This window comes from Exophiala bonariae (genome assembly GCF_035927105.1).
Source record: "Exophiala bonariae strain CCFEE 5792 chromosome Unknown scaffold_7, whole genome shotgun sequence".
NCBI classification, from domain to species: Eukaryota; Fungi; Ascomycota; class Eurotiomycetes; order Chaetothyriales; family Herpotrichiellaceae; genus Exophiala; species Exophiala bonariae.
The window spans coordinates 627,394-644,361 of record NW_027042482.1 but is presented as its reverse complement, the minus strand read 5'-3'; the positions used below and the strand labels follow the sequence as shown (position 1 = coordinate 644,361).

The following is a 16,968-nucleotide window of genomic DNA, read 5'->3' as shown; positions in this document are numbered from 1 at the left end:
AGGTACTTTGTAACAAGAAACTTGAATCATCTGCTCGCCGCTTTGCTTCGCTGGAAGATTGAATGGCGCTAAACCGGATCAGGATGCGTGGTCGCCCGGCCCTCCAAACCAGAATAGAAACACTTTCACCTCAAAGGGTAGAGAGAGGCTGACTCTCGAAGACATCACAACAAGACTGGTTCTTTGGCCTTTCTGAAAATCCCCATGTCCTCTCTCCCTCTATCAATTCCTACTCCGATCAATTTTCCTCGCTGACGCGCTGGTTGTGCAACTATTCCCCTGTCCATATCCACCCTCCTCTTTCGACATCCTCACTCCCCAGACTTCAGTCCCATCCCTCGATTTCGCCGCCGTACAGGCCATTTCCAAGAACACCGCATGCAACTACTCTGACTTCATTTCCTTACGGAGCTTATACCGTCGCGTACGAGCACCGGTTCTACCCTCCGCCCTTCTCGACCAGCAATCTTCCAAGTCACACCGCTCAACCCTCATCGCTCACGGGCACTCCTTCCAAATTCCGGTGCCCCACGATCACCTGCCATCAACCGGTCGGACTTGGTCTTGATCCTAACACTGAATGGGCCCTCTTGAATAACACAAACATTGTGAAAGTCCGGTCTGAGGGCGGTCTTTGTTGGTTTGGAGACTCCCCATGTCAGATGCTCAACTCTCACAGTTTGATTCATTTCTGTTTGAAGATTAATCATGGCCAGTCCATACGAAGACCAATACCATGGGATCTCTGGCAATAACAACAGATATACAATAGGTTCTCCCTGGAACCCACACGATTCCTCACAGCCTCCCCCGAATGGTCAATATCCTCCTGCCCAGAACAACCCAGGCAATGGAAATCCCAGTGATCCCCAATACGACAGCGATACCAGATATTCTTCAGATAGCCGCACTGGAAGGAAACGATCTCAAGGCGCACCGGGAACAGGCGAGCGGAGCAGGTCCAGAACAAATGGCAGCAATGGTAAATCATCCAGCAGCGGCCTACGTACATGCAAAAAGTGTGGGGAACCGCTTACTGGACAGTTTGTTCGCGCCCTCGGGGGCACATTCCACCTCGACTGTTTCAAGTGTGCTGACTGTGGACAAATTGTCGCTTCAAAATTCTTCCCGGTTGATTACGAGGATGGCTCGGGTCAATTTCCCTTGTGCGAAACAGACTATTTTCGGCGTCTGGACCTCCTCTGCTTCGAATGCGGAGGCGCTCTTCGAGGCTCTTATATCACAGCCTTAGATCGGAAATACCATATTGAACATTTCACATGCTCTATATGTCCGACCGTGTTTGGTGCCCAGGACAGCTACTACGAACATGATGGTAAAGTCTACTGTCACTTTCACTATTCGACCCAATTTGCACAGAGATGCAATGGCTGCCAGACCGCCATCCTCAAACAGTTTGTCGAAATATTTCGAAATGGACAAAATCAACATTGGCATCCCGAATGCTACATGATCCATAAATTCTGGAATGTTCGTCTTGCTCAGAGTGGCCAGATTCCAGAGAAACTAGATATCTCGGCCCCAGTGAGAGAAGATCAGCGAGAGTCCATCAAAGAGGACGAAGAGAAAATGGAGGAGAAAGTCTACCGCATATGGAGTACCCTTTCTACATTTGAAGAGTCTTCTGCCTCCTGTATTTCCGACATGCTACTCCACGTCAGTAATGGAGTCTACGTCGACGGTGTTATCGTGGCACGAAAATTCATCTGGCATGTGGACATTTTATTTGGTGCAATAGATACTTTAGCAGCTCTAGTCATCAGAGCGGGGCTCAAAGAACTTGCCTATGGCCGCGAAGCGAAACTGCTCTGCAAGAAAGTCGTCGCCTTTTTCACATTGCTTTCAAAGACCCAAGAAACTGGGGTACGAAAATTGGGAGTTACCCAAGAATTGTTGTCCTTGGTTACAGGTTTGGCTCATTATCTTAAACTCCTCATACGAATTGGCCTCCAAGGAGCGTTGAAGCTCGAGCGTGAACGTGGCTCTGCAGAGGGTCTTCACGCTTTCTTGGATGAAGTGGCCGATCTCGAGACCATCAAAGAGCAGGAGATGAAGTCACTAGATCTCTCTGAAAGTGTTGCAGGATTAGCCAGTCAAGAGTCAGACTGTTGTGCATCATGCCTAGATCCTATCGACGACGAGTGTGTGATGTTTTATGGCAGACGATGGCACGCAAAACCCCCTCATCTATTATGCAGTGTCTGTCAGAGAGATCTGACACATGATCTATCAAATGCTTTGTACAGTGAAAAAGAGGAAAAAGTTTATTGTGTTGAACATGGAAGACGGACACAGGATGCATTTTCGGGATTCTCGCATGTCACAAAATTGCAGCAATATGTTTTCTTGTTACGCGTTGCATTGGCTCGGTTATTGGAAGTTCTCAAATCCGGAGGTACATTGCCACATACCTCCGATGACCCTAATCTTACTCCCTACAACACCACTGAAGGTCACAGGGTATCTCCAACTGGTGAGCAGTTGGGCCAATCCAAGATGGGGTCAAGATCACGCTCCTTCGCAGGTTCCTCAAGTCAACAACAAGAGTCTTCACTGGAGCAGACTGTTGGGGAGATGAAGCGCTTGAGGTCGACCAGAAACGAACGGACTTTGTCCACAACTTTTAGAAAGGCACGGGAATCCAAGGTTCTCTATGGACCATCTGGTATCCTCTCCGAATCAGCCGAAGGCCCTGACGCAAGGAATCGGGGCGGCTTCCAAATTGTAGAGGAGCGGGACCTCGATGGTAGACTAAGGACCGAGTTGACCTTTGGTAATCAAGACGGACTAACTCTTGATGACATACCCAGGATTGTTGCCGCTGAACAAGCCAAAGAACAAAGACCCAATGCCTTCCGCCATGCAGGAACGAACCTTATTGGTCACCGAGGAAATGAGCCTAGGCTGGTCAATGGACATCAACGCGCAACCTCTGGTGGAAACGATCTTCTGGCAGGGGAACCTAGTCCTCTACGGACTAAACGTTACTTCTCCGAGTTGTCTGCCCTGGAGTATTTCATTGTGCGACATGTCGCGGTCCTTTCTATGCAGCCTTTGCTGGAAGGAGATTACACCTTGGAAGACCTGCTTGGTCTGATTGAAACTCGAAAGCAGACATTCTGGGGCAAGGTAAGTCGTGCTCTGCGAAATGACAACAAGACGAAGAAAAAGGGCATCTTCGGCATTCCACTGGAAATTCTCGTGGAACGAGAGGGCGCAGAGTCCACAAATGGAGTTGGTCCTGGTGCGCTACGAGTTCCTGCTATCGTGGACGATTGTATCTCAGCGATGAAACAAATGGACATGTCTGTCGAGGGAGTGTTCCGCAAAAATGGCAACATCAAACGACTCAAGGAGGCAGCCGAGTTGATCGACAATAACCAAACCCCCGATCTCAGCCGTGACAACCCTGTTCAGGTTGCAGCTCTGCTGAAACGATTCTTGAGAGCAATGCCAGAGCCTCTCATGACATACAAATTGCAAAAGCTTTTCATCACTTCGCAGAAGATTGAGGATGAGGAACGACGCCGGAGGGTCATACATCTTACATGCTGCCTGATGCCCAAGAGCCACCGTGACACCATGGAGGTACTTTTCTCTTTTCTTAAGTGGACCGCTTCGTTCTCGCAAGTCGATGAAGAGTCTGGCAGCAAGATGGACATCCACAACTTAGCCACTGTGATGGCACCTAATCTTCTCTACGCAAAAGAAAAACCCGCGACCGGGAAACAACCTATAGTTCCACAGGTCGATGACAGTTTCCTCGCCATAGAGGCTGTGAACACTTTGATTGAGTACAACGATTACTTCTGTCAGGTATGTAACGTCTCGATGTTTCCCATGAGGGTTGTGTACTAACAATTACTAGGTACCCGAAGACCTGCAATCAATATTGACCGATACTGGCCTCCACAATGGCCCAGCAGAGCTTACCACGAAAGAAATCTTATCGAGATATGGTCACATCGCCAAGGGTCAGGTCCAGAGACAGACAGTTCAAGGCCCCGATGCACCCGTCCATAGTCCAAGTTCAGCTTCGAATACAATGGGTGGTCCAGTGGCAACCCGCGTTGACGTCGACCCATATCAGCAAACAGCTTGGCAAAAGCAAAGTTCTGTCAGGCCTGTACAAAACATACAATCAGGATTATCTGCACCGCAGAACGACTTCAATTTTAGCGCACCAAACAGTCCATACGCTCGGAATCGAGCTGGTAGCTCCGGTAGCGGCGGCAGTTCGGGAGCAACACCAGGTGGACGACACAGTTATCAACAGAAACCCGGACAGATGAATGCTGGCTGAGAAATTGATTTATTCTAGCAAAGGGGATCTTCAGCATACGACTCGGCGTCAAATGGCATGGTTGGGTGGACTGGAGAGCATCAACCGACGAAATGAAAAAAATTCACCGGCAAAAACTGCGGTTACAATGGGACGACCTGATGACGATATTACCAAACTTCGTCCTTTTTGTCTTTTATGACTCGAGGAAATTCCTCGACTTCTTCTTTAGCGCTTGATGTGCTCAATCATTTGTTCTTCCCGCTAGCAGATCGAAGAAACTTTCGTCCAGCAACCTTTTAACCTTCATACTACGGCTTAGCACGGCCGGTCTCGCGGCCTGAATCTCCTGCTGCCTCACCTTCTCACAAGCCTTTATGGCTAGAAAGCCCACTTTTTGAGTCGAACTCCACCGCCTATTCGCAAAGTTGTTCTTTGTTCCACCCCAAGCACTATGCAACTCTTCCGTTGCACACGTGAAAAAGCTCGCCATTTCTGTCCTGGCAATTTTCATACTTCAAGAACATCATTTGGGGCGCATGTTTGGAAAGGGTGGCCTCAAACGACTTGGATTACTCATAGCGACTACATACACGAGCGCGCAAGATTAAACGTTAGTCCGCCGGACCTTTGAAGGTGGCAGAAACGCAGTACTATTGACAGACATGGAAAACAAATCTATCTGGCCACATGTTCAGCGACAGGCTCTCAACATGGAATGGTCAATTGCCTCATTTCATAATCTCCAACCAATCTTCGTGTCAGACTCTTTACTTCCGCATACGAATATTCGACAATGGTATGGCTATGATTGCATCGAGAACATGGAATGAGAAGGGGAGGGGAGCAATGGGGCGATCACATAGGTTGTCCAGCTGCAAACATTACTCGAGGTGCCTGTTGATGCGAACTGCAGATGCCTCAGTGACGGCCTTAATACGCCGACAATGCCTGTATCTCTCCAACTAACACTCGTTACTGCCCCGGTCTGTTCGAACAAACTTTGAGATTAGTGCCTCACTAGTTAGATAGTTGAATAGCCTACACATAAATCGTGTGGTATGCAAGGAATGCAGTCAAAAAAAAAGAACGAAAGTATGATCCTGTTCTCGTGATGCCACACGTCTATCTTTCTTTTTTCAAATCGTACTTCCCATTCTACATAGATTCAGCGATGCAGCCCCCGCTGCACGATTAGCTGAGACGCCACCAGCCAGGCCTTCTACCGGGGAATCTTAGTTCTCAAACTCTGCTCTCGATCGTTTCCCAACACGATTCTTCTGGCCCAGGGCCAGCACCTCATCCATGGCAGCCTCGAGCCTCCGCACGGCGTCGTCGCTGATCTGATAATGGATGACGAGCCGTCCGCCGCCGACCTTCAAGCCATGCTTCGCGGCGACGACGGCCCAGTCCGCAGCGGCGACCCCCTCGTGCTGGATGTCCAGCCACACCATGTTCGTCTCGACGGGCTTGGCGAGCACGCCGCCCTTGGCAACCCACGTCGCTTCAATGGCGCGCGCGCGGTCGTGCGTCGTCGATAACTTGCCGCCCAGGAACGTCTCGTCGACGGCGACGCGCGCGGCGGCGGAAATCACGCCCGCCTGCCGTGTCCCGCCGCCGATCATCTTGCGGATGCGGCGTGCATGCGCGACGAACGCCTTGGATCCGACGACGATGCTGCCGATCGGTGCCCCCAGCCCTTTGCTGAAGCACAGGTTCACGCTGTCGAACAGGCCGCTGTACTCCACGAGCGTGCCCGCGTCCGCCGCGATGGCTTCCCACAGCCGTGCGCCGTCCAGGTGCAGTTTGATGTTGTTTTCGCGGGCGAAGGCGGAGATCTTGCGGACTTCGCTGAGTGGGAGGATCGTTCCGTCGAGGGTGTTTTCGAGCGAGATGACGCGGGTCGGCGCGTGGTGCACGTCGTCGGAGATGACGGCGTGTTTTTGGATGTCCTCGAGGGTCAGATGGTGGTTGTTGGCGGGCTGGACCGCCGTCACGGTCGCGCCGGACAGGGACGATGTGCCGCCCGCTTCATAGTTGACGATGTGGCCTCGAATGTCGGCGAGGACCGAGTGGGGCGGTTGCGTCAGATGCGAGCGGAGGGCGATTTGATTGCCCATCGTTCCGGAAATCACGAGCAGTGCTGCTTCGTGGCCAGTTAGTGATGCGATGTGGCTTTCCAGGTCGTTGGTCGTCGTGTCTTCCGCGAAGACGTCGTCGAACAATGTCGTGTTGGAGATGGCTTCGAGCATCGATGCCGTCGGCGTGGTCATCACATCACTGCGGAAGTCATATGCTGATGGTCCGGGTTGCTGCCAGGCGTTGAATTTTTTATGCGTCGCTGCCAGGCCGTTGGCGGCGTTGATTGATTCGTTTGATGGCATCTTTGTGGTGTGTGTATGTGAGATATATCTATGTGATGCCTGTTGCTCTACTCGATGCCTCGAGAGCAGTGAATGAGACTGGTAGATGGTGAATTTGGGTCTTGATAGATTGTGGGCAGCTTGCCGTCTGAAAGAGGTCGCGAGCATAGCACAACACGTGTGTTGTGCAACATTGGAAAGCGAAGGAATGGCTTCGATGTTACAGACCGATGCAATAGGGCGTCTGAATTACGATCGCCGCTTTGAAAACCCACTTACTGCGCATTCATGGGGTACTCCAAACAAGTGGCTGTGGGATTTGTTTGTTATCGGTTGGGGACCTTGGGGTGTCACAGCCGCCTAAGTTAAAACCCTGCCGACCGGGCCGGTTAGAAGTCCTTCAATCGTTACCTATCTCAGGGGTCGAAAAGAACCATAGAGTCTCCGGAGATATACTGCCGAATCAAGAACAGAATGTTCTAGTCCCCTAGATATGATACCCTCGCTCTGGCATAAGAGTGCCCGTTGCAAACTGGAAGTGCTCTGAGTGCCAATATGTGCATCATCCAAGATCAGATCAGTGCAAAGTTGATGCCGCCCTGTACATACCCTCCTTTCTAAAAGCAGCGCGGTGCAGGATCCTCTTCAAGCCATTCAGTAGTCCTGCTTCCTGACTTTTGTGCAATAGTACTAAGGTCGAGGATCGTATCCCACGGACGACGAACTTGATCGTTGGCGACCTGTCTGAAGAGGGAAACATGTGCCTGCTCTCAACTCAACCTTTGTGAGCGAATATATTGATAGAAAGAGGGGCAAGCCATGTTGTCCAGGTAGTCAAGTGTCTTTGACGATGGTTCCAGTAGTCCTGATGCACTTGGTAAATCACGTCCAGCATTTTTTGAATCGAGATGGGCTGAAATCTTCTCCTCCTGAGACGGTATGCGTCTTCACACTTCCGGGATTCTACAGTAGTGATACGTCACTCGTCAAGTATTCCAGTCGATACCGGACCATTGGAAGGGGTCTGTGAACACCCTCCCTATCTGCACCCCATCGCTCTGTGGTTGGGGTTGAGTTGCATTTTCAAGCCACTGGCAGTTTGCTACCGTGTCCAACTCGTGAGCGCCAAACCGCGGCACAGCTGCATCGAGGCAACCGCGCAAGCGGGTCTCACCATCAGAGATACGACCATTTAGCATATCCAGCACGCCGAGATGACTGGCAGCATAGATGCTTGACTCTTGCCAAACAGACGAGTCGAGCTGCGATCGTGGGTCATTCCGCAGGATTTCCCCATATAGTGCTTGTGCTTCAAGGTGGTAGCATTGATCCAATCTGGTACGAGCGAGCAGAAGCCGGACCATTTCAATATGTCTGGCACTCTCAACATTGGAGGCCAATTTCCAGGATGAATGCAACTCCTGTCGAATCATTCCTTCTGCCGTCTCGTAGTCACCAGAGATACGAATGTAATTGATTAGATTGCGCTTCAACTGAAGGATCGTCGTGTTAGGTTGTTTGTGTACTTCTTCAAGGTTGTCAATCATTCGCTTGAAGAAGAGCGGAAGGAAAGAAGGATCGATTGCATTTCGAAGAACGGTATGGAGGATGACGGACAATGAGTGGCTCGAGCCAAGGATTAGGGTTGACATGTTGTACATGAAGCCAAGTATGTGTCCGCGCATGGCATCGTAGGACGTCCATGCAGGATTCAAGAAGGTCGCGAAGAGGATGTCAAAAATAGTCCTTGGTTGCATCTTGATCATCTCGCGAACCATGCCACAACCGGTGTTGAAATATTTGCCAGCCTGGCTCAGTTTCCCAGCAACCAAACATCTCAACCCGTCCAGTAGACTGAAGCCAAAATCGTGGATTCGACGTGCGTGTATAGTCTTGTTATCGGTTGAGGAGCAACTGTCACTTGAGTTTGAAGCTGGAGCACATGTCAAGTACTTCCGCAGCTCAAAGAGTATCAGACTCATTGCGCGCTCCATTGAGTCAGTGTAAGCAATACGCTTTGTTTCATGTAGATTCATCCGTGCACACTCATTGATAATGGCAGCGTGGAAGGGTGCTGTCAGATCTGAGGAGACGGATGTTTTGTTCTCACAGAACTGGTCGCACGGTAGTGTTGGTAACGTTGGCTTTGGATCTTTACGCCCCTCTCTTACGAAGCGATGAATCCTGTCCAGTTTGACTGGCTGTCCCAGAAGTTCAAGTTCTGGCCAAATTTGATGATGGTTCCGGTAATGCTCCATCTGGCGAACGATGAAAGCTTTCTCGGCTGCAGTATAATTCTTACGAAGACCCCATCTTCTCAACTTGTTTTTGTACATACGCGTTCTAGATTTTGCTCAGTACAATCTGGAATATTCCGCGAATGAGAGAAACCCACGTCGCGATGAAATTGTGGCTCTGCGCCATAATCGATACAATCTCACTGAGTGGCTTACTTTCCGTGATGTAAAGCCTTTCGATCATAGGTCTGTGCAACCCCCATTCATTCGAGGACGTTCCCCTTCTCTGCGATGCCATCTCGGTTGGGTTTGATCCAAATTGGACGGGAGGCGATGGCATGTTACTTGGTATTTGCTATCAGAAGAGGACTGGCATTGATAGTATCAACTACGGTTGTTGTTCATCCAGTGTACCTCCATGAGTAAGTGCACGACATTGTTGCTTCAGCGAGGCTGTGGGTTTTGCCCCTGGCGATCGGCATCACGCTAGCGTACTAGCGTTACAAAAGTCCCTCCACCTGCATTGAGCTAGCCGCATCACGACGCCACCACAATTGCGAGAGCATAGTTGCAGGATCTAGATGGAGCGCGGCCAAGTCGCTACAGAAGCATTGCGGCATTTTGCAATATCTGCAGCGAGGTTGTGCGATTTGACCATGCAATGGGCTTCTCGCGGCCAGGTTTCAAGCTTGGCATCAATCAAGGGGTTACCTAGCCTTCTACGGTACTCGTCCCAGGTTGTAGTATTAGGGGCCGTGAACGAACAGGCTCTGTGAATTGAGCTTTGGCAGCGACTACAAGGAGTCTGGATTACCCATCGTGGGCTTTCAGCATCTGCGAACAATTACTGAATACCTCTTCCTGCCTCTAGCTCCCGCACTCCTCTAGTCTAGGCGGAAACTCCATTTTCAAGCTCGTTTCGCTCTCATAGAAACCAGCTAGAGATACTCCAGTAAGAGGGTTTGTCTAACTACTATATCCACCGAGGTACATATGTATATACAGTACATCAAGTTTGGTAGATGGAGTGGATGTAGAGGTCAGCAAGGTGAGTGTCAAACGGACAGGGCCATGGGTTGTAAAAGCGGAACGACGATTTTCTGCGCCAAGGTATGGGAAAACTGCTTGCAGGTCACCCCATTAGGGGACGAGGATGATGCCGCCCTGTGCTCACCCTCTATTCACCTGTCGAGGGGCCCAAGCCCGTGGATAAGCCATATCTCAGATAAATAGGAAGACATCACGAGTCCTACTTTTTCCACCTTCCCGGCCCGTTCTTCCTATAATGCTCTGCCCTCAACATTCCATAATCTTCTTGGGTCGATGGTATGATCGCGTGGGGTAGCATTCAACGATCACTAAAGTTTAAGATTCCTTATCCTAAAAATTTCACGAAACTCGATATGTCCTACAGACAGGGTTATAGGACAGCCGAATGACAATACCATCCGAATACTCCTGAAAATTGCTTGTTGCCTTGGAATATATCCCTCCAGCTCGTCGCACCAATTCAATTCCTTGTCAACTTGTCTCGATTCCAAACGTCGCACTTGCCCCGTCCATGACTACTTCGGCCTCCACAAATTCCTTCATGCTCCCAAATTGGGGATCAAGCTGAATTTGCCTTGCGTAGATCTTGCACCCCTCATGTCCCGTCGGTTGTAAATGAAGAGAATTAGAACGACGACTTCTGTCACAGCCACTACGATCGAAGCAAACCAGGTGTATTGCTGCACAAGTATAGTTAGTAAGTGATCAATTCAAGGTGCATGAGTGGCTTAGGACGCTATGCTCACCTGTTGGATGCATAAAGCCTTCCATGGAATATCTCCTGCAACATCTTGTTGATGGCAGCTCCATGTCCAGATGTCCCACATGGACTTCTTTTTGCCTTGATAGTTGGCCAATTTGAAATAGAACATCGCTGCAATCCAGAAGGCAATGAGGATAGCCGAGGTTACGTACACGCTTACTGCGTGTTGACGGGAGCCGTGCCTATCGACTAGCTGATGCTATGTTAGCTTCGTGAAATCCCGCAGAGTACGATGGTGTCCTACACAAATACACAAGTGACTGGTCAAGGCACTGAGCTGGATGCTCGTTGCCAAGCCTGCAGCAGCTATCATCGTCCAGGTGGGCCACATATCGATCACGGCCCATGAGTGAGTATCGAGCTTCGTCGTCCGGTTAAATACAACGCGATCGCGGGTTGAAAGCCAAATCTGAGCGGAATGGACTTGGATACCGAGAACTGTGACTGCGATAGCAAGAGCCACCACTCGCAGACCAACACGCGCATGCTTCGCGTGTTTCGCTCTGCCAGAAGACGGACTCTGGAGACGTGGGAGGGTCAAACTGGTAGTCTCCCTCTGGGGTTCCGGCTCGATCAACTTCTCAGAGTCTTCTTTGATATCTTCTGTACCTTGAGAACGACTGCGAAAAGGTTCATAGGATGAAGACATCGTTGTTGTAGTGGGAGGCAGCTGCAATACAATCAACCAAAGTAGTATTCTATTATATACATTGAGTAAAACAAGCCATGAAGGCACATCATGGGTGTTATATTATATTTGCTGTTTGCCTATTCATACAAAAATTCAAGTACTTCAAGTTCGCAACGGCAGTTTCTCACAACTCCTTGCTCCTATGGAGCATTCCCTAACCCCAAAAATGGACTACCTCTTGCGACGCCGCTCAGCACTTGTGTGACAAGTGGGTTCAACAGCTTATAAATGTGCCAAATAGAGAGCACATCAGAGCCGAACCGAGCAGGACTGAGCTCGGACTGTTATCACCTCTATCTATTTCTCTAGATATTGCAACGCGTGGTTGCATTTGACCTCCTTGGCATATGCCAAACTTGGTTAGCACAACACTAAGGATAGATGCTTAAGTACATTTTCATTTTGGAATCCAGTGGAAATGCGTATCTGAGGGTGTAAGGTGGGATTTAGTAAGTTTTTGAGTCTTTAGTACTGATTCAGCCCGGAATTTCCTTGCTCCTAAAGTCTTCCGTGTAATTTCCGAGTTGCCATACCTGGTAAGCTAAAGCCTGTCGATTCAAGATCAGCGAGGATCGCGACAATTGCCACCGTGATATGGTCGAACCCGATCTAGATTGACGAAACGGCATGACAAATATACAGCAATTTGAAGGCCTCATTTGAAGAGAGCCATTGCACTAGAACAGGGAGCCACGCTGACTGGAGCTGACATGGAGTTCAAAGTTTTGACTCGACTTGTTCTCGGTAGATCTCAGCTGAAAGTGGATTGTGTGGAAGAGCTAAGATACTGCTTCTTGAGCCATAAATGTCATATTTGTAATTAGTTGAAGCGTGAAGAGCTAGTAAGAGATATCTGCGTAATAGTAAGCCAGTAACACGTTGATGCATGGCTCCTCGCTGGACCAAGAATAGCATATGATTTAGTCAAGGTTCCATTCATTGTGCTCGAGATCTATCATTGCCACATTCCCGGAACTTACTCTTGGGAACTATAAATGAGCTATGGGTATGTTCTCATATCCTCAGTCGATGAACAAGTCCGAACTCAGCAGGCTTCTTTCTATCGAACAGTTTTCATTCGTCCAAAATTATGTACTTGACAGTTGCTGCCTTATCCCTAATTCATATCGTTGCGGGGGATATCTCAGTCCAAGCGTTCACTGACACTCAGTGCGCTGGAAGTAGTGTGGGCACCAATGTGCATTCGAATCCCGCGGGCGTTCACGATGGAAGCGGCTGCATCGCATCTTCTACATTCAACTCGATCAACACTATTTCTGTCGACGCCGGCTTTCAGTGCAACATATATTCTGACACTGCTTGCCAAAACTTCCTCACCACAGCGAAAACGGTGGGCTGTCTTCCCGTGATTGGCCAAGGCATCATCTGCTTCAGTCAAGAATCATTCGACAATCCTCTGGCTGGCAGCAAGGCTGTTATCGGCATTGGCAAGAATAGCATTATCGCTAGGACTGAGGGCGACATTCGCAACGTAGTGGACCGGGCGCTCACTAACGCCTGTGGCAATACAGTCTGCGATCCCAACACAAATGATGTCGTTACTTATCAGTTTGGCTTCGAGTGTGAAAGTGGTCTTGCCGACCCCGCGGGTAGCAATACGGGAATCTTCTGTGATAAAAAAGAGAAGTGCACGCAGACGGTGTCAACCTCTGGAGATTATGATAATACAGAACAAAGAGACTATATGAAGGAATTGCTGAAAACGACGATGAAGCAGGGTACTTCACAAGCTGCAGTACCACAAGACAGTGATTTCTTCAAGTCAGGGGCAAGTGAAATCCTCAACAACCAACTTTCATTTGCTCAGGTTGTCATAAATGACCCTAAAGGTGCAAATCTGGCACAGGTATGCTATTCAAAATCTCTCACTGATGCTTCAAAGACTTTTGAGACTGACAACGTTCTGTTATAACAGATGTCGGTCTCTATCCGCGTGGAGTGTGAAGCGATACAGGAGAAAGGTTTCAGCTGCGACTCTCCGTTTGTCGATGCTCTCAAACCACTGGTTGCAGCAGTTCCTGAGGTGGGAGAAACCGTGGTAGGAATCTTCGAAGTTAGCTGCGCAGTTGGTGAGATAGTGAATGGCTAATGGCATTTGATCTGGAGCCGTAAATGCTGCGGGAACATTCGCCATCAATTTAACGCAAGCCTCGTTCACCCTTCACTTGCCGACTTCTTTTTCCCTCCCCACGTTGGATTTATCGCATTCGGGACAAGTCTAATACGAAAGCTGTATTCGTAAATGAACGCAGCATCCATTATCACGGGAAAGGGTCAAATCACAAGCTCTGTACTCTGTAATCGTAGAAGATCCTTTCTTCGTTCACAAATGAAGAGCGTCATGACGATCCACCTCAACGACATCTTTATCAGAACTGGGTAAACACATGACGCCGCAAATCTTTTTCGAAAGGAAAAAGGGTACATCTATTTTGTAACAGGGTCCTACCTTGACCGAGAAGTCAACAAGTAAAGTGTGTTTCGAGGCAAGCGAACCCTACCAGTTCAACTCCTATTGACTGGAAGTAATGCTTGAGAAACAAGATTGCAAAATCCCACTGAGGCCGAAACCGTTGTGAAAAGGTGAAGGTAGGTTGTAAAATGAGAATGACAGGGCATGAAGGAGATCATGTATGTCACTGCAGGATCCCTTAATCATCATGAATGTTTATTGCAACAATGATACGTCGAAAATAAATGAACTCCTCCAAGGTTGATATAACTTTGTTTTGAGCCACTTAGCCATCAAGGGTAAGCTTCATCGACGGCCGGAGCACCAGAATCAAAACCATTCATGGCCAAAAGAAATTCCGGACGGTATTCTCTTGCTGCTTGATGTACATTGGATGTCTGGCAGTCACGGCTGTCAGTAGTCGGTCGGCGAGTGTCCAGGGAGGGTTTTCCTTCCCGAAAGTTTCTTGCAGCACGCGAGCAGACCAGACCATCAGCGAAGGGTGATCATGGGCTGCACCAAGCGATGTTGTACTCACGATAAGGCACATCAATTGAATAAAAGCATGTGTCGCCCACCAGGTTTCTATGTCCCGAGCTTGCAAGATACAGTAAGAAGTGCAAGCAAGGACAAATAGCCTCTCCACTGCATTCAGTGGGAGGGTCTGCAAAAACCTAATGCAATAGGCCGCATTTTTTCGGTTTTCTTGCTCCAATGAGACATCCTGGTGTGATACCATGTGACTTTTTCGTCGGTTCCATGCTGTTATCCGAGCGGCTAGCTTAACGATGGGGAGGCTCATCGATCCTGCAAGGCAAATCTGAGCAATACCTCCAGGGAGTAAAGTTGACAACCGAACTATTTCTGAATTGTGCACAACTCGACCAGGAAATGTGTCATCCTCAAGCTCTCCAGCTGCAAGAGCTTGAGTTGCCTTGCTATGCTCTTCGAAACTGCAACAACAGATAGAAGTAAGTTGCCACAATTTGAGCACACGACATATGATTCAATCTTACGATACCACCACTTTTGCAATGAGTCCATCAAGGCCAAGTTTGTCGTACCCACCGCGCAGAGATATGATCCTCTTGACGCCCTGTACATGTTTCTGCAAGTGTGCAGGGTTGTTAATAATGGCCTTGAAACCTTTAGTAAGTTGTCCCCCCCACCAAAGCTGTTTTGGACGTACTGCTTGGCCCATAAGGCCGCAAAGGCTCCATATCAAGCCGTCGGAATAATCCTGGGCGGCGAGAGTATCTTGGATGTCTCGAAGGATTTTCGACTGCCAGCAGAGGATCTCAGCGTCTAATACCGTAGCGCCTGTGGTCAGTGCTTTGTAAAACATGAGTACAGACCCCAGTGTAGAGTCAAGCACAAGCCTGTTGAACATGACGTAAGAACCAATGTGATTTAAATAGTCTTGGTCTACACCCTGTAGCCGCCGTTGCGGCTTTCGGTACCATGCTGGGAAAACGACGTTATACACTTTGTCTGCAAATTAGATGAATTGTGTTTGGAAGTGCAATGTTTCTGCTTACTAAGGTCAAAACTTGAAGCGAGAGTCGATCCTGGTGGATACGGACAATCATGGGCGGAGACGGCTCTAGGAACCGCACTAGTGACCGACACAAGCCTTGTCAGACCATGCCACATTCGGCCAATGCTCTCCTTGTCAGTGTCTTCATCAACATCAAGGGCTACCTTTGGTCGCCATCTATGTAGGTGACTCGCTATCGCAGGGATATTTTTGGGGAGCGGGACTTTAGGAAGGTGATTGACGATCCTGAAAGTGCATTTGCATCAGCGCATTCAGTGCCCAAAGCAAGATTGGGAGGTTGTAATGATGGGAATTTGGCCCGGCATCGGCCCGATCGATGTCTCGCAAACAGGAGGTCCCACAGCTGCTCTGCCCAAGCTGAGGAGAAAGTAGGATTTGGATGAGGTGACGAGCTTCCGATCGGCCTCAATTGGGCTGGATGAGCTCCTACCTCTTTCGTTTACGAGCAGCAGCAACCTTGCCCGCGTGGTGCCGGACTTGATATGCATTGGCACCCTTGCTCTTTTGGGGGTCTCCTGATAGCGGTGTTGTGAATTGGAACATTGTCAGGAAGTGGAAATTCTGCTATTTGAAGGTGAAAGGAGAATCTGAAATCACGATGCTGTTAAAAGGATGGCGTGGCGACCTCCTTGCACCTCCGGAGTTCGCGAAATGACTCAGCACACATTTCAGCTAGCCGCCCAAAACCATGCATGACAGATCATATTGAACTCTGAGTCACGAGAAGTCCTGTATTAAAATCGAGTACGTCGCTGCTTTCCGCGTGTTCCAGGTTCAACCTTGTAAAACATGGAGCAATCAGAGACTCGCATATTGACATGAGCCCACCGAGTCCAGCCCCGTTCGAAGTCTAGAAGTTCGCAATGATTTATGTCACATCTGTGTCCGCCCAGTTGGGCATAGACTGGTAACTGTTCTGTCCCCGTCTCGCTCACAGTGTCTGACCCACAGACGGTGGCTGGAATGGCTGCAGCGCAGAGGCAAAAAAAGTAAGCCGATGCTGCATTTCTTGTACGATCCTCAGACAGGTCACAAGGATGATTCAAAGACGCCGCCACCCAGAAAGAACGACTACAGTCTAGCTTCGACGATTGAAATTTGTTCTCTGGTTCTTAACTTATCCTGCCTGTATCACAGTTTTCCCAAGACCCGGAGCGAGAACAAAACCCCGGGTGAGAACAAAACTCTCTGCCTTCTGCCGCTGGTTTATGGCAATCTGCTCTTTGCCAAGCAGAGCAGACACCGTAACCCGATTGTAGTCACTCAATTGTCATGCAGATGCCCTATTTCTAGCCTCTCACTTCTAAACTGCCACGTCATCCTCTCATGATTGCCATTTTCCCAAGTCCGGAGTGTCGGCAACCCTGTAGAGAAAGTCAGCATTGTTCTTCAGCTTCGGGACATTTTTTCACCTGTAGACTAATTTACGAGCAGAAACTTTCCTATCGTGTAACCTGCGAATTCCATTTTCAACCGAAGCGAGGCCATTTGGCTGTATCTCAATAGGGTGGGGCTTTAGTCTCCCGTCTT

General features: G+C 49.2%; 5 protein-coding genes across 5 annotated transcripts; 2 read left to right on the top strand and 3 right to left on the bottom strand.

The window, feature by feature from the left end:
* Positions 1 to 708: 708 nt before the first annotated feature.
* Positions 709 to 4,324, top strand: LTR84_012239 (uncharacterized protein; the record flags this gene model as incomplete). The annotated part of the gene is made up of 2 exons (XM_064855763.1): positions 709 to 3,837; positions 3,890 to 4,324. The coding sequence occupies 2 exons, from the start codon at positions 709 to 711 to the stop codon at positions 4,322 to 4,324; spliced, it is 3,564 nt and encodes a 1,187-aa protein (XP_064708423.1).
* Positions 4,325 to 5,538: 1,214 nt separating this feature from the next.
* LTR84_012238 (uncharacterized protein) lies at positions 5,539 to 6,687 on the bottom strand (the record flags this gene model as incomplete). The annotated part of the gene is made up of 1 exon (XM_064855762.1): positions 5,539 to 6,687. One exon carries the CDS (start codon positions 6,685 to 6,687, stop codon positions 5,539 to 5,541), a length of 1,149 nt encoding a protein of 382 aa, XP_064708422.1.
* Positions 6,688 to 7,652: 965 nt separating this feature from the next.
* Positions 7,653 to 9,002, bottom strand: LTR84_012237 (uncharacterized protein; the record flags this gene model as incomplete). Its single annotated transcript, XM_064855761.1, has 1 exon — positions 7,653 to 9,002. One exon carries the CDS (start codon positions 9,000 to 9,002, stop codon positions 7,653 to 7,655), a length of 1,350 nt encoding a protein of 449 aa, XP_064708421.1.
* Positions 9,003 to 10,492: 1,490 nt separating this feature from the next.
* LTR84_012236 (uncharacterized protein) lies at positions 10,493 to 11,365 on the bottom strand (the record flags this gene model as incomplete). The annotated part of the gene is made up of 3 exons (XM_064855760.1): positions 10,493 to 10,633; positions 10,700 to 10,909; positions 10,961 to 11,365. 3 exons carry the CDS (start codon positions 11,363 to 11,365, stop codon positions 10,493 to 10,495), a joined length of 756 nt encoding a protein of 251 aa, XP_064708420.1.
* A 1,132-nt stretch (positions 11,366 to 12,497) lies between these two features.
* LTR84_012235 (uncharacterized protein) lies at positions 12,498 to 13,340 on the top strand (the record flags this gene model as incomplete). Its single annotated transcript, XM_064855759.1, has 1 exon — positions 12,498 to 13,340. The coding sequence occupies one exon, from the start codon at positions 12,498 to 12,500 to the stop codon at positions 13,338 to 13,340; it is 843 nt and encodes a 280-aa protein (XP_064708419.1).
* Between the last annotated feature and the right edge of the window lie 3,628 nt (positions 13,341 to 16,968).